At 42.9% G+C, this 16,235-nt stretch overlaps 1 protein-coding gene across 1 annotated transcript in view; it reads left to right on the top strand.

The window, feature by feature from the left end:
• dgki (diacylglycerol kinase, iota) overlaps positions 1-16,235 on the top strand; it is a 113,835-nt gene that overhangs the window by 72,709 nt on the left and 24,891 nt on the right. Inside the window, exons 8-18 of the mRNA XM_049567408.1 lie at positions 721-837; positions 1,286-1,360; positions 1,551-1,651; positions 3,579-3,591; positions 3,932-4,014; positions 5,562-5,622; positions 5,708-5,821; positions 11,537-11,662; positions 13,647-13,725; positions 13,987-14,042; positions 15,372-15,434. Of these exons, the coding sequence (XP_049423365.1) occupies positions 721-837; positions 1,286-1,360; positions 1,551-1,651; positions 3,579-3,591; positions 3,932-4,014; positions 5,562-5,622; positions 5,708-5,821; positions 11,537-11,662; positions 13,647-13,725; positions 13,987-14,042; positions 15,372-15,434 (888 nt within the window). The remainder of the gene's footprint in view (positions 1-720; positions 838-1,285; positions 1,361-1,550; positions 1,652-3,578; positions 3,592-3,931; positions 4,015-5,561; positions 5,623-5,707; positions 5,822-11,536; positions 11,663-13,646; positions 13,726-13,986; positions 14,043-15,371; positions 15,435-16,235) is intronic.

Genomic DNA, 16,235 nt, shown 5'->3' with positions numbered 1-16,235 from the left:
GAGGCAAGCAAGGATACATGAGTGGAGCCCTGGCGGAAGTCCCTCACTGACCAGCATGGGATATCAGTTATTGATTGGACAGCGCTGAAGCTGATCGGACTGATCTGATACATCCCAACATCAGTGGAGTTTCATACCAGAGAGAGGAGGGATAAGAGATTAAACCGAGTGTATCACTCCCAAGTTATATGTTTTGTTTGTTTTCTGAGTCACCATTAAGTAAAAAATCTGAACAAGAAAAGGAGCACAAACTATCTTCATTTATTAGAAAGACTTTTTTCACAAGCTTTTATTTCCCTCATCAACTTCAGTCAGAGAGTCTGTCTGTCAGTAGGAAACACTTTTACATTAGTGATCGTCATGTGAGGCTGATCATTCCTGAGCGTCGGGGTGATGAGTTACAGAATTTCCATTTTTCCTGAAACATTCAACCTAATAAATCATTTCCAGTGTTCAAAGGACACCACGGTCATATTCTGAGAAATTAGATAATGTACTCACAATCAGATGATCAATAGATACAGGAGCAAATAATGAATAGATTATACAAAGGCATTCTGTGACTCTGAATAGGACTCGGTAAAATATGAAACGCAGATTCAGGTGTAACAGAGACAAAACATAGGTACATGTTACTGGGTGAAATGAGCCTTTAACATTTATTTCTTTAAAATAAAATGATTGATTAATAAATAATAACAGTGAGTGTTTTTGTTTCAGTTCCACAATAAGGTGACGTGTTTCATGCTGCACCAGATTGAGGAGCCGTGTTCACTCGGGGCCCACGCTGGAGTCATAGTACCGCCCTCCTGGATCATCAAAGTCAGGAAACCACAGGTGCACACACACACACACACACACATATAAATACACACACACGCACACACATTCCCATTACAGACATCCCTCACCAGTTGGTCCACTGGTTAATAAAGTTCACTAGCTGTCAGTTTGTGACAGTAATGAGAAACGACTTTGTTGAATCTAAATATAAAAACTCTAAAAGAAGGCGTGTGTCAAAAAGTGTGTGTGTGTGTGTGTGTGTGTGTGTGATTTTGGCTATGATGTGATATGAGCTGACACATGTCTGATCTGTCTGAGGGAACTCTGGGTTTGTGTCTCCTTCATGACACACACACACAGATATGCCCACACATACACATATATCCCTCAGTCACATCACATGCTTCATTGCACTTTTAATTACCATCACAAGGGACATGGTGACAGTGAACTAACCACTGAACTCTGTGTGTGTTTGTGTGTGTGTGTGTGTTTACCCTAGAGCTCACTTAAGAACTCTGCCAGGAGAAAAAAGCGCACATCTTTCAAACGAAGGACAAGCAAGAAGGGACTGGATGTAAGTAACACTATGAGGACATTACATGCTCTTTAAGTGTGTAAACACAGAGGAAGATTCACATTTAGATTTTCCTCTTACCTCAGGCTGACAAGTTTTACTTCCTGTTCAAAATGTCTTCACTGACCTGTCTCGTGCCTACATGTGTTAATGTTTGAGTGAATTTATTTAACTCAAAATAAAATCTTAGCCACATAAAGTTTGTGAGCCGCCCAGTTTGTCAGCCGACGATTCAAATAATCAATCAGTAAGAAGGAAGAAGCTGCAGATACAGACCCAGGGCGAGTCAGAGTGAGATGGAGGAAGATGCAGACACAGACCCAGGTTGAGTCAGAGTGAGATGGAGGAAGCTGCAGACACAGACCCAAGGTGAGTCAGAGTGAGATGGAGGAAGCTGCAGACACAGACCCAGGTTGAGTCAAAGTGAGACGGAGGAAGATGCAGACACAGACCCAGGTTGAGTCAGAGTGAGATGGAGGCAGCTGCAGACACAGACCCAAGGTGAGTCAGAGTGAGATGGAGGAAGCTGCAGACACAGACCCAGGTTGAGTCAGAGTGAGATGGAGGAAGCTGCAGACACAGACCCAGGTTGAGTCAGAGTGAGATGGAGGAAGCTGCAGACACAGACCCAGGTTGAGTCAGAGTGAGATGGAGGAAGCTGCAGACACAGACCCAAGGTGAGTCAGAGTGAGATGGAGGAAGCTGCAGACACAGACCCAGGTTGAGTCACAGTGAGATGGAGGAAGCTGCAGACACAGACCCAAGGTGAGTCAGAGTGAGATGGAGGAAGCTGCAGACACAGACCCAGGTTGAGTCAAAGTAAGACGGAGGAAGATGCAGACACAGACCCAGGTTGAGTCAGAGTGAGATGGAGGCAGATGCAGACACAGACCCAGGTTGAGTCAGAGTGAGACGGAGGAAGATGCAGACACAGACCCAGGTTGAGTCAGAGTGAGATGGAGGAAGCTGCAGACACAGACCCAGGTTGAGTCAGAGTGAGACGGAAGCAGCTGCAGAGACAGACCCAGGTTGAGTCAGAATAAGACAGAGGAAGCTGCAGACACAGACCCAGGTTGAATCAGAGTGAGACAGAGGAAGCTGCAGACACAGACCCAGGTTGAGTCAGAGTGAGACGGAAGCAGCTGCAGACACAGACCCAGGTTGAGTCAGAGTGAGACGGAGGAAGATGCAGACACAGACCCAGGTTGAGTCAGAGTGAGACGGAGGAAGATGCAGACACAGACCCAGGTTGAGTCAGAGTGAGACGGAGGAAGATGCAGACACAGACCCAGGTTGAGTCAGAGTGAGATGGAGGAAGCTGCAGACACAGACCCAGGTTGAGTCAGAGTGAGACGGAGGAAGATGCAGACACAGACCCAGGTTGAGTCAGAGTGAGACGGAGGAAGATGCAGACACAGACCCAGGTTGAGTCAGAGTGATAAGGAAGCAGCTGCAGAGACAAACCCAGGTTGAGTCAGAGTGAGACGGAGGAAGCTGCAGACACAGACCCAGGTTGAGTCAGAGTGATAAATAAGCAGCTGCAGAGACAAGCCCAGGTTGTGTCAGAGTGAGACGGAGGAAGCTGCAGACACAGACCTAGAATGAGTCAGAATAAGACAGAGGAAGCTGCAGACATAGACCCACGGTGAGTCAGAGTGAGACGGAAGCAGCTGCAGAGACAGACCCAGGTTGAGTCAGAGTGAGACGGAGGAAGCTGCAGACACAGACCTAGTATGAGTCAGAATAAGACAGAGGAGGCTACAAACACAGACCCAGGTTGAATCAGAGTGAGACAGAGGAAGCTGCAGACACAGACCCAGGTTGAGTCAGAATAAGACAGAGGAGGCTACAAACACAGACCCAGGTTGAATCAGAGTGAGACAGAGGAAGCTGCAGACACAGACCCAGGTTGAGTCAGAGTGAGACAGAGGAAGCTGCAGACACAGACCCAGAATGAGTCAGAGTGAGAGGATATTTTTAGAGAATCCACTTTAGTTTATCTGCATCCCGGTTATTCTAACCTGCATTATTCAGCACTACTTTCTCCATGTCTATAAATAATTTTTATTGATAATAAAAATTGTGTGACCCCCGAATTTTAACAGCTTAACAGCCTTTCTGTTGAAGACTATTATACAGGAGATATCAACATGCATCATGACATTATCAGATTTTAATAAATGATTGTCTTTTATTAATTTACACCTCCACTGTACAGGTCTCAGCAGGGAGTCAGTGTCTGATTCATTTAATTTATTTAACGGTGTAATGGAACCTTTGTGCTCAGCCTCCATCAGGCTGTTTGAGCCCTGAGTTATTACGGTCTGCCACAACATTTAATTAGGAAGATGTCAGTTCAAACAGGATTAGTTTAATCAGATAACCTGAGTTTGCTTCATCGTGACATCATGCTGGGTTTAAATTACAGAGATTTTTGGGTGTAATCACAGTAACAGGAGCTTCATCAGCAAAAACAATGCAATTAGAATGCAGTTTGACAATTGTTAATGTACTCGTCGAGCAGCTGTAGAAGAAACCTTAATTTATGTTTCTCTGTGTGTTTCTCTATAGGGTGCCAAGGTGTTACAGATGTTCATGTGGATCTTGAACCCTCGACAAGTGTTTGACCTGTCACAGGGGGGGCTGCGAGAGGCGTGAGTACCCTTCAGATGGGACAAAGTTTTGTTTTTTTAGTTAAAATCCATCCCCTGTACCACATTCTGACTATGACTGTCTGAAATAGACTGACTGACTTTTGTACTCTGCTTTATTTAAAGGGGACCTATTGTGCTTTTCTGTATTTTCTTTCATATACGTCATGTTACAATGTTGGATGTTCATACTGAATGTCGCCAGAGTTTCAAACAATGAGTTAAACATATATAAAAGTAAAGAGTGATCAAAAACCCCTACTCTCAAGATATTATTTCTTTACATGGTGATCTGCTCTTGGTATGCAACTGCAAGTGCAACTGCATACACTGCTAACGCCAGAGAAACCTGTAATCTTGGTTGCTGATGTTAGTAGTTTCTCCCTGATTTTGGATCATATTCCTTAAAAGACAGGTGCTAAACCAGAGTGTCTCAGGCCATATCCACACGTATAAAATACATTTTTAAAATGGTTTTAAAATTGTTTAAAAATTTAACATATAATTTTTTTAAAAACGTGTAAAATTTCAAAGCAAAATCTATTTCTGTGCACACAAGAGTTTCAGAAATTATCTCTGTCTGTGCTAACATGCCTGAAAATGCACATCACATGGAGATTCACGTACACTAGACATGTGCATGCTGATGTAAACAGGAAGCAAATACTCTACTCTACTACAGTTGGTTGCTTCATTACAGAAAATACTGGACTGACAACGTAGCTGAACGGTTACTAAAAGTAAGACATGAGTATAAGGTGGCCAAGGTGGTGGAAAACAAATTAGGAGTCTTTACAAAGCGAATACAGCGACATGTCAGAGCAGTACCTGGATCAGTATGCAAGACTGGAGGAAGCCACGGCGATGATAAAGCAGTATCCAGACAAGATAGATGAAATCACAAACTGTATTTAGACTTAGCTGCAATGTTTTGTATTCTGACCAATCAAGAGCAGCTTTCTCACACAAGGCATTTGATCTGGTCCGCTTGTAAATGCTGCCGTGAGAACACGAACCAACTCTAGGAAATTATACAACTTTGTGACAAAATTAGTCCCTGATTCAGACCAAAGGAGACGACTCTGGGGCTGAAAGCACCCTGTGAGGAAAGTAAAGTGTTTATTTGGCTATTAACACACGTAAACATGCTCTGGTAGAAACCCAAAATAAAAGTAAGAACCTGAAAAGCAGCACAATAGGTCCCCTGTGACTATAAGACACTTCATGAGTGTGTAACGAATGCACTTGTGGAGAAACTGTTTTTTTTTTGTTTTGTTTTGGGTTTTTTTTAAAGCAATTTTGTGATAATTTCCCACTTAAATCCACATTTTACATCACACTTTTATCACAATCCACCCCTGAGGGAAAATGCTGCATCTTCTCACTTGAGTTTCAGTCATCATCCTCTTTTATTCAAAACTCGTGGGTCTCATGGGTCGAGCAATTTTTCATGAAACTTGGACCGATTACACCCACTCAACATCAATCAGCTTTGCTTTCTGCTGGAGAAGCCTCTTTTATGCTACAACCAGGCCTCTCTCTGCTTTCAGGTTGGAGTTGTATCGGAAAGTGCCAAATCTGAGGATCCTTGCCTGCGGAGGGGACGGCACGGTAAGACTCTCGTGTGCTATGATCTGTTTCTATATGCTCCACCGTAGATCTCTGCTGCTCATACTTTCTGTGTGTGTCTCTGTAGGTGGGGTGGATCCTGTCCGCTCTCGACGAGCTGCAGATGAACCCCCAGCCTCCGGTCGCTGTTCTTCCTCTGGGAACAGGAAATGACCTCGCCAGGACGCTCAACTGGGGTGGGGTGAGTTGCTAGCCTTGACTTGTGGGCAGCAGGACGTGGCAGCTTCTCCTCCCTGTGCATATTCATTCATTTTAGTGTCTGTTTAATGACTTTGAGCTCAGGTCAGGATTAAAATACCTTAGATGAAAGTGTGAGTATCGCTGTGGGGTGGTCACAGCTGGAAAATGATACTAAGATACGTTTAAGACAAGGAGCAACAGCAGCAACACTTCCAACATCGTTTAAATAGAGATGTGAGGATAAAATTAATATATATGTATATACAGTATATTTGTATAGGCATCTAAAAAAAGCAAGGCTATGGCCTGGACAAATATACAGAATGAAAATATCTAAGCGTGAATTATGGTTGCTATGTAGTTAAAATAAATCTGATATATGCCTCTCAGACACCTCTGTGAGCTACAGAAAAATGCACAACATTCCAGGAAGTCTACGACAGTGTTCTTCCTGCGTTACTCTTCCTCTAAATCCCGACATGTAGCCATTGTCTGAGCGCTTCAAGGCACAACACGTCATGTAAAGATGACACAGTTGTTGTTGTTGTTGACACTGTACATGTACCCTTTAAGTCTGTCTGATCTGTTGTATGTGTCAGTGCAGCATTAAACGTTTTGTCTTCCTTAATGCAGTAAAACTACATTAGTGCAACACAAAATCAGAGTCACAGCAGAGGGACCTCTTCAGCAGGTTTTATTGGAATCAAACACAGAACTTAACTTTCCAGCAGCTTCTTTTTAGATTGCAGAGAGCTGAAAAATCTATAGGTCAACTTTTGCAGTTCACGTTAGTCATACTTTTTGAGTTTGTCGACTGCACTGACATTGATTTTTCTTTCAGCCCTTCAATGTCCACACTAAGAAAAAGGCAACAAAAATATTTGCACAATTATTTCCTCTGGGCAAAAAATAGCAAAAATAATTTATTCTAGATATTTACTATTACTGTGCTTCAAAAACATCTCAGAAGTGTTGAAAAATCTCACAGATGTAATTATTTTCATCAAATATAAAATGGAACAACCACGCTGTTGGTAATATCATATATTTAATGTTATCCCATTTTATATTTGATGAAAATAATTACATCAGTGTCTTTTTTACTTTTCTGATCTGTGTTTTTGAAGTACAGTAATAGCAAATATCTAGAATAAATATGTGGAGATAATACTAGTACTGGTAACACTACTAATTCCATGGTAAAAGAAATTGTATATGATGCACACATGGGCTACTCCATTGTGAGCATTTATACTTGTGCGGTGGTGTGTCTGTGTCACTCTGCAGTTACACCTCCAAAACACTGGTCGGCGGCAGAGGTTTCTGTGAAGTGCTGTTAAGTTTAATTGATTCAAAACACACAGTAAATACACATTAAACAGGGGTTAACAGCATCAATTTCAAACACAAGTACACAAATCAGCTTCACTATAACTCACTAGCCTGGAAATCCAGACTCAAATCTAGAGAGATTTTGAGTCTGGCCCTCACCGATACACCCTTCCTACCCAAGGGGCACCACTAACTGAGACATTTCAAATGGCGCCGCACGGAATTGGATAGCACGATGGCCAATCAGAGCAAAAAACAAAGTGACGTATTCATTGCACTAAGCCCCGTTTGTTTGCCGAACAGTGGGGCTAACCGATATATTATGCTTTTACCGTATCCCGTCCGCAAAACGTCCTTCCTGGAAGTGAAGGCTTCAAGGGCAGTCCTCTGTTCATCTCTCAAGGAAAAAGATAAGTGTAGTTGTCTTAGCGTTTCTTCCAAAGCTAAACTGAATGACATTTTCCCCACAAATACAACATGCTAACATTATTAGCACAAGCCTATGGCATTTAACATTGTATAAATTAGCCTAGCAGCTAGCGGAGATTTCCTCTGCTCATATGAAGCCAGGATAAATCACACACAAGACTTAAAATGCTATTTTTGTGGAGGCTTTATTGTCTTCACAATTTATTGTTTCTTATCTGTGAAATTAAAGTAAATGAAAGCTTTGTTTCCACTGAGGGAAATGGTTTCATCTTACAGAAACAGACAGGAGGTCTGCGTCACTGTGACGTGTTACATTTCTGTGGAGGTGCACGTCAGGCCACAGTAGGGTACAGCGTTTATTTGATGCAGAAGTATAAATCCTGCTTAATACTATTGAACCTCTGTGACACCAGTGCTATCCTACAGTACATACAAGACCTGACAACAATCACAAACTGCTGCGCGAGTCTTTTTTCCCTTTTTATAAAAGTACGAGCCGCCCAGAGGAGGTGGCTGAAACTTATAAAAGTAGAATAATATGCATCATCCTGCTGTATGAGGGCACTTTGGACTCTCTCAGTTTGTGACTAAAATAAGGTGAAGTGCTGAAACATCCAGAATCTGCCCTTTGACACACACACACACACACACACACACACACACATTGCATAACTGTACTGCAGCACAGAAGGAGAGACCTTTACAAGCCCACATTCTTCCATTAGGCTTGTCTTTGGACCAGTGGTGTGGGCCTGTAGTTATGATAATACATCTAATACCTCTGCATGAGTCAGAACCTCAAATGGGTTTCACTTATTTGACTTTGCATTTCATCATTTTTTTATTTTATTGACTTGATCAGAGGCGAGGGCGTCAACCTGAATCTCACTGACTTCAGTTATGATAATGCTGCTAGTTTACTGTCACTGAATGTGTGTGTGTGTGTGTTTCAGTTTTTGTGTGCACGGTGGAGGATAATGGTCGAAGGATGAGAGAGTGACTTTGACAGGATTGTGCAGAGGAAGTGTGATGCAGAGACAGATTGATGCTTTGAACAGAGATGGGGCTGAAACTTCATATCTACCGTGTGTGTACCGTAATTAGTGTAATTAGTGTGTCCCTTTGTCCTCTGTTTCACAGAGTCTCTGACTGCAGGAGGTTTTTTATCCACTGTGTCCCGTTTCTTTGTTTCTCCTTTTCCTGTCCTTTCCTTTCCTTTGCCTCTTTCTCCCTTTCTTTCTTTTTTCATATTCCTTGCTTGTTTCTCTTCCTCGCCTTCCACTCATTTCCTCTCAATCCATTTCCTTTCCTTTGCTTCCTACAACATCCCATTCTTTTCCTTTATATTCATTCCTTTGCCTCCTTCTCACTTTGTCCTTCCTTCATATTATCTCGCCTTTCCTTTCCTTTCCTTTCCTTTCTCTTCTTTCCTTTCCTTTCTCTTCTTTCCTTTCCTTTCCTTTCCTTTCCTTTCCTTTCCTTTCCTTCCCTTCTCTTTCCTGTCCTTTTCTTACCTCCTCTTTCCTTTTGTTTCCCTTCCTTGCCGTTCTTCCCCTCTCCTTTTCTTTCATTTCCTTTCCTCTCCTTCTCTTTGCATCCTTCCCTTCTCCTTCTCCTTCTCCTTTCCTCTCCTCTCCTTTCCTTTCCTTTCCTTTCCTTTCCTTCTCATTTCATGTGCTTCCTTCTCCTTCCCTCTTTCTTTTTCCTTTCATCTCCCCACCGCGTTTCTCTTTCTGCACCTGCCCTCTCGCTCTGTGTGAGTGTGAATGACCCTGTGACTCACTGTGTGTCAGAGTGTGAGCTCTGTTGTGTGTGTGTGTGTGTGTGTGTGTGTGTGTGTGTGTGTGTGTGTGCGCCTCAGAGGAGGCCCCGCTGATGAGCGCTACTATCATCAGATTGTTGTGTTCTCCTGTTCTTGTGTGTGTGTGTGTGTGTGTGTGTGTGTGTGTGTGTCAGTCACTCACTCACTGCAGTCCTTGGTACATTGATTTCCTGACCCTGTCCAGAGGGAGACAGGAAATAAAGAGCAGACGACAGGGAGACACAGGATGGAGAGAATAATGAAAGAGAGACAAAATAGTGTCCATTAGAGGGACCTGGTCTGAATGAGTAATGTGACAGAGGGTAGAGAGACATGGATTGATGACAGGATGAAAGGGAGGAGCAAGTGTATGTGTGTGTGTATAAAATGCCCTCATGTATGTGTGTCTGTGCTCTTAAGGTAATCATGGTGTCAGTGAAGCAGCCTCAATGACCACTTATTGAGAGCCAATCATTACAGGCTCTCTCTGTCTATTCCGCTCCTCATCCTCTCACATCATTTGTACGTGTGTGTGTGTGTGTGTGTGTGTGTGTGTGTGTGTTGTGGCCTTTTTAGCAAAGAGATGAGGGGGGATGAAGAGTTGGTGGTCTGACAGGTAGAAAGAGGGATAGATGCTACAATTTAGCTGCAGACGACATCATCCTTTCATCTCCTTTTCCCTTCCCTCAACATAATTTCTCCAGTCCATCTGCATCTCAACACCTACTCATGACTAAGAATTTTCCTAGTCGTCCAATAGTCGTCATTATAGTCCATTAGTCGACGAGTCGCACGCATGTTTACGTTATTAATGTAATGATTAAATGACATATTTTGATGCTTTGAGTTGAAGGTGTGAGAAAGAATATTATCAGTAACATTGTTAACACTGTGCTACATTACAGAGAAATACAAACCGTACTAATGAACCTTCATTAATATAGGCCTATATTTTATCTACAAGTGCACGTCACACACTGAGCGAGCCGCCTGTTAATGACGCTGTGGGCTAATGGGCATGTAGCTACTTCCATGTTTCACATGATACGTCATGTTTGTAGTCGACCAATGAAGATGAGTTTACATATCACCTTGGGTTCGTCCTTCACCTTCTCAAAATGATCCCACACTTTGGATTTCCTGCCCGACATGTTATTAACTAGCCTGTGGAATAACCGCAGGTACCAGCCCTGGAAATTAACCTGACTCCTGTCTGACTGCTGAGCGTGGACACTTCAAATTGAATTTCCACAAGTTTCCCCGAACTGTTGCCACAAAGTTGGAAGCATAGCATTGTCCGAAATGTCTTGGTATGCTGAAGCATTTAGATCGTCCTTCGCTGGAGATAAGGGGCCCCATACCATTATCCCTTCTCCTCCAAACTTCACAGTTGGCACAATACAGTCAGGCAGGTAACGTTCTCCCAGCATCTGCCAAACCCAGACTTGCCCATCTGACTGCCAAACAGAGAAGCATGATTCGTCCCTCCAGTGGAAGCTCCGAACTCTTCAGCTGTGGAATCAGCAGAACGTTGGTGACTTGTACACATTGTGCGCCTTAGCAGTCATTGACCCTGCTCTGTGATTTTACATGGTCTTCCACTTTGTTGCTGAGGTGCTGTTCTTCCTAAACGCTTCCACTTTCTAATAACATCACTTACAGTTGACCGTGGAACATACAGCAGGGATGAAATTTCATGAACTGTCTTGTTGCAAAGATGGCATCCTATCCTATCACAGTACCACGCCTTCAGAGCGACCCATTTTGTGTCACAGATGTTTGCAAATGGAGACTGCATGGCTAGGTGCTTGATTGTATACACCTGTGGCAACGGGTCTGACTGAAACACCTGAATTCAATAATCAACAGGTGTGGCCAGAAACTTTTGTCCGTATAGTGTATTTTGTCGGAAGGGGAATCAAATGATGCTAAATTTTGTTGAGGCAAAAAAAGGGAACATTTTTCTGCAAACTGGGGTCCCTGAACCCTGTCCCTGTCTTGGAATTACATAAACTGGGTTCAACAGCTGACCCGTCTGTAGTGGAAGTACTGGCTCAGCGCTGTAACTGCTGACTGTGTATGTAACGTAATGAGAGTTCACTCCTTCTCTGCCTCTGTTTGTGTTGGTTGAAGTGCGTTTGATTCTCTCTGCAGGGTTACACAGACGAGCCGGTGTCCAAGGTCTTATGTCATGTGGAGGACGGTTCAGTGGTGCAGCTGGACAGGTGGAACCTCCTGGTGGAGAAAGGAGCTGGGCAGCCAGAGGAGGGCACACAGAAGGTCAGGAGTCAGCTTGGTGGTTTGTGTGTGTGTGTGTGGGTGTGTGTGTGTGTGTGTACTTGAATGTATCACAGTGTGGGGACTGAGAGACAAAGCTCAGACCTTGTTAGAGCGAAGCTGATGTCAAAGCCACTGTGTGCAGAACCTTTCCAACAGTATCTTTCTTGTTTCTTCTTTTACAATTCCTCCCTGTAATTTCCTTTCCTTCCTTCTCTCTGCTTCTCACTCCTTTCCTTCTGTTTGCTTCCTTGTCCTTCCCTCTGCTTCCATTTCCTTCTTCTTTACTTTGCTTGCTTTTCCTCCCTTTTTTCTCTTTCCTTCTAGCTCCCTTTCCATCTCCTTTCCTTTCCTTTGCTTCCTCCTTCCCTCACCTTCCCTCTGTCTCTTTTCTTTGCTTCCTCCTACTTCCCTTTGCTTCCCTTTTCCCCTTCCCTTTCCTATTCTTCCTTCTCACACCCTCTGCTTCGCGTTTCTTCTTCTTCCCTTTCCTGTTCTTTCCCCTTTTCCTTTCCTTTTCTTCCTTCTCAGTCCTCCTCCTTCACTTTCCTTTGTTTCCTTCTTCCCTCACCTTCCCTCTGTCGCCTTTCCTTCCTCTCTTTCCTCTGCTTCTGTCTCCTTTCCCTTGCTACTCTCTCCTTTTCTTTGCTTCCTTCTTCTTCCCTTTCCTTTCCCTTCTTTCCTGTCCTTTTTTTCCTTCGCCTTCCCTTTCCATCTTCTTTTCTTTCCTTTGCTTCATTCTTCCCTCTGTTTCTCCTTCCCTTCTTTCCTTTCCTTTTGTGCCCTTCTTCCCCCTGCTTCCCCTTTCTTCTTCTTCCCTTTCCCTTTTCCCTATTTCCTTTCCTTCTCTTCTTTCTCCTTCACTCTGCTTCCCCTTTTCTCCCTCCTTTTCTTCCTTCTGGTGCCCTCTGCCTCCCTTTCCTTCTCCTTTCCTTCTTTCCTTTCCTTTTGTGCCCCTCTTCTTCCCCTGCTTCCCTTTACTTCTTCTGCCCTTTCCTTTCCTGTTCTTCCTTCTCCTTCCTTCCGCTTCCCTTTTCATCCTTTCCTTTGCTCCTTTCTTCTCTCACCTTCCCTCTGTTTCCCCTTCCTTTCTCTCTTTCCTTCTCTTCTTTCTCCTTTCCTCTGCTTCCCTTTCCTTCCTTTTCTTCCTTCTCGTGCGCTCTGCTTCACTTTCCTTTCCTTTTGTGCCCTTCCTCTTCCCCCACTTCCCTTTACTTCTTCCCTTTACTTTCCTGTTCTTTCCCTTTTTCCTTTCCTTTTCTTCCTTCTCAGTCCTTATGCCTCTCCTTCCGTCTTTCTTTTATTTGCTTATTCCTCTTTCACTCTGCTGCTCTTTCCTTTACTTTGCTTCCCTTTCCCTCTTTCCTTTCCTCTTGTGCCCCTCTTCTTCCCCCACTTCCCTTTGCTTCGTCTTCCCTTTTCTTTTGCTTTCCTTTCTGTCTTCTTTCCTTTGCTTCCTTCCTCCTTTACCTTCTCAGTTTCCCTTCATGTCTTCTCTTTCCTTTGCTTCTTCCTCCTTCACTCTGCTTCCCTTTCCTTCTTGTTTCCTTTCATTCTCTCCTTCCCTCTCTTCCTAGTCCTTCTCCTGAACTTCCCCGTGTACAGTAAATAATAACAAATAACAGCAGTGAGCTGCATCACAGTAACACAACAGCATTTCACCCCCGCTGACGTTTCAACATGAAACACGAGCAGCAGGAATGATCACTGAATTATCTTTCAAGTGAAATGTATTGTGATTTCCATAAAGACTGACAGGTTGGTGACCTCTGACACGGTCTCCTTACAAGTGGCAAATACGAGTGTTTGTGTGGTGGAAGTAAAAATCCATGTAGAAATGTGTTTACATAATATGCAAATCTGGGTACAAGTGCCACTCAATGGGTGGACATTATGATAGGCACTGAAAGGCGCAGCATGTATTAATGTGTTACTGTGAACTATTTATGCAAACGTACTCACATCATTGTTTTCCCTGTGTCCTCAGCTGCCTCTGAATGTGTTCAACAACTACTTCAGCCTGGGCTTCGACGCTCACGTCACCCTGGAGTTCCATGAGTCCAGAGGTCAGGGAAATCTATTTTTACATTTCATCCTGTATTAACTCTATTTATATTCTATTAAGTCCTTCTCTTTCCCGTTAATGCATCCTACTCCACTGAAAGATGAGCAGAATGAAATCAAATATTAAAAAGGACACATCAGGGCATTCATGCATGCACAAATGAGTCAGGTTTTCTCACTGTTGTACACTCCACGCCTCTCTGCTGTTTTGCAACATATTTAATGTATTCTCTTTCCCTGCCTCTCTGATTGTGTCTTTCCAGAGGCCAACCCAGAAAAGTTTAACAGTCGCTTCCGCAACAAGATGTTCTATGCAGGAGTGAGTGTCCTACTTGACTTATTGCACACACATTTACACTCAGACACTCATGCAGCCTAAACTTTTCTGGTTCCGACTGCTCTTCCTATCTGTCTTAGTAAGACAAACATGTTGAGAGTTTATACAGCTTTACTGAGAGGGGCAAGATCAGAGTGGATCAAGAGAGTTAGAAATGATGCAGGAGGATAAGGAAAGACACAAAATCAGGAGATACAGATGAAGGGAAAATAGAAAAGCGGGATTTATACTTGTGCGGCAGACCCTACACCGTTGTGAGCATTTATACTTGTCTGTGTCACTCTGCAGTTACACCTCCAAAACACTAGTCGGCAGTGGAGGTTTCAGTGAAGTGCTGTAAAGTTTAGTTGATTCAAAACACACATTAAACACACATTAAACATGGCTTAATGGAGACAATTTCAAACACAAGTACACAAATCAGCTTCACTATAACTCGCAGCATTCACAGACAAACACTTGTCTTTATCTGGACACATTTTCCCCACAAATACAACATGCTAACGTTATTAGCACAAGCCTATGGCATTTTACATTGTATAAATTAGCCTAGCAGCTAGTGGACTTTTCCTCTTCTCATATGAAGCCAGGATAAATCACACACAAGACTTAAAATGTTATTTTTGTGGAGGCTTTATTGTCTTTACAATTTATTGTTTCTTATCTGTGAAATTAAAGTAAATAAAAGCTTTGTTTCCACTGAGGGAAATGGTTTCAGCTTACAGAAACAGACAGGAGGTCTGCGTCACTGTGACATGTAGTTACATTTCTGGGGAGGTGCACGTCAGGCTGCGGTGTCATTTAAACGCAGAAGTATAAATTCCGCCAAAGTCTTACTGTCAGCCAGAAATAATTGTAGTCCTAAATCCAAATGGAAGTGGTGTTATCTTGTCACCATGTAATGCCAAATTAATTGCAGTTATTAGTTAATTTAGATAAATAATGAACAGTGATGCAACCTGCAGCGTTTGGATGTCTCTTGTTATCAGTGATTCATTTTTATATTTTGTTCTTGTACTTGTGTAGTTTGTAGATTTTTTTTTGTTCAATCAGAAATTGTTTGCTCAGCTTCTTCTTTATGTTGGTTTTGAATCAGTCTGAAAATCTTTAAACAGCTCTCAGAACATTTAGAAACCTGCAGATATTCTGTGAGGGATTAGAGATGTGAGGAATAAACGATGAGTGGGAGTCAGAGAGGAAGCATGCAGAGGAGTTATCGCTTTTTAATGAGGGAAATGGAATGAACTTTAATTCTGTTTGATCGGGTCCTTTTCTTTGTGTGTGTGCGTGTGTGTGTGCGTGCGCTCGCAGGCTGCGTTCTCAGATTTCCTCCAGAGAAGCTCGAGGGATTTGTCCAAGCACGTCAGAGTGGTGGTGAGTGTCAACACTCTCTCTCGGTCTGTATCGTTTTCCATGTCGACATGTCTGGGCAGCAGGTTGGCTGGGTGATTAAAAAGGCTGTCCTTCAACCCCTCTTTACGCACCCGCCATGCTGAAAGTGTCCTTCAGAGAGATATTGAATCCTTACCACAGCCGCTGACCTCTGTGCTGGGATCACAACAGCAGCTAACAATCATGTCCATCATTGATTTTTTCAAGACCTCATGCATGCATGTAGTCAGAGTGGTTCAGAAGCTACAGTCATTTTAATGTGGGCATGTCATTTTAGGTGTTTTTGCTAAAAAATGGGGTTGGAGTGCATGAGGTTAATTAGCATGTTATAGTTTTTATACTCTCAAAGTGTCATGCCAATGCTCACGTTAGCGATTTGTGTTGGCAAAGCATGTACTTTTTGGTGATAACAGGTTAATGTTAAAGGTAAACTATGTAGGTATCGTCTAATATTATTTGCAAACAGAAAATAAGTGAAAGTAAGTGAAAATAAACGCCAACGTTCGATCCGTCATATTTGCTTTTTTTTTTTTTTGCCGTTGTGTTCGTGATTTTTGTTGCTTCCTCTTAGATGTGTTCTAATATATGTGTATATAGAAAAAAAATAAAAAGGATAAAATGACAAGAGTAAGCAGCCATGTTTTGGAATAAAGGCTAACTAAATTCCTTTGTTCCTGTTCCACGCACGAGTCCCTGAAGTTAATTTTTTCTTCCCAAAGATTTTATTTTGTCGAACATAAAATAATAATGTGCTTTGCTGGTGACTTGCATCCTCACTGAAAG

The sequence above is a fragment of the Epinephelus fuscoguttatus genome, linkage group LG22 (genome assembly GCF_011397635.1).
Source record: "Epinephelus fuscoguttatus linkage group LG22, E.fuscoguttatus.final_Chr_v1".
NCBI lineage: Eukaryota > Metazoa > Chordata > Actinopteri > Perciformes > Serranidae > Epinephelus > Epinephelus fuscoguttatus.
Note: the sequence above shows the minus strand (reverse complement) of the source record. Positions and strands in the feature narration are given on the sequence as shown.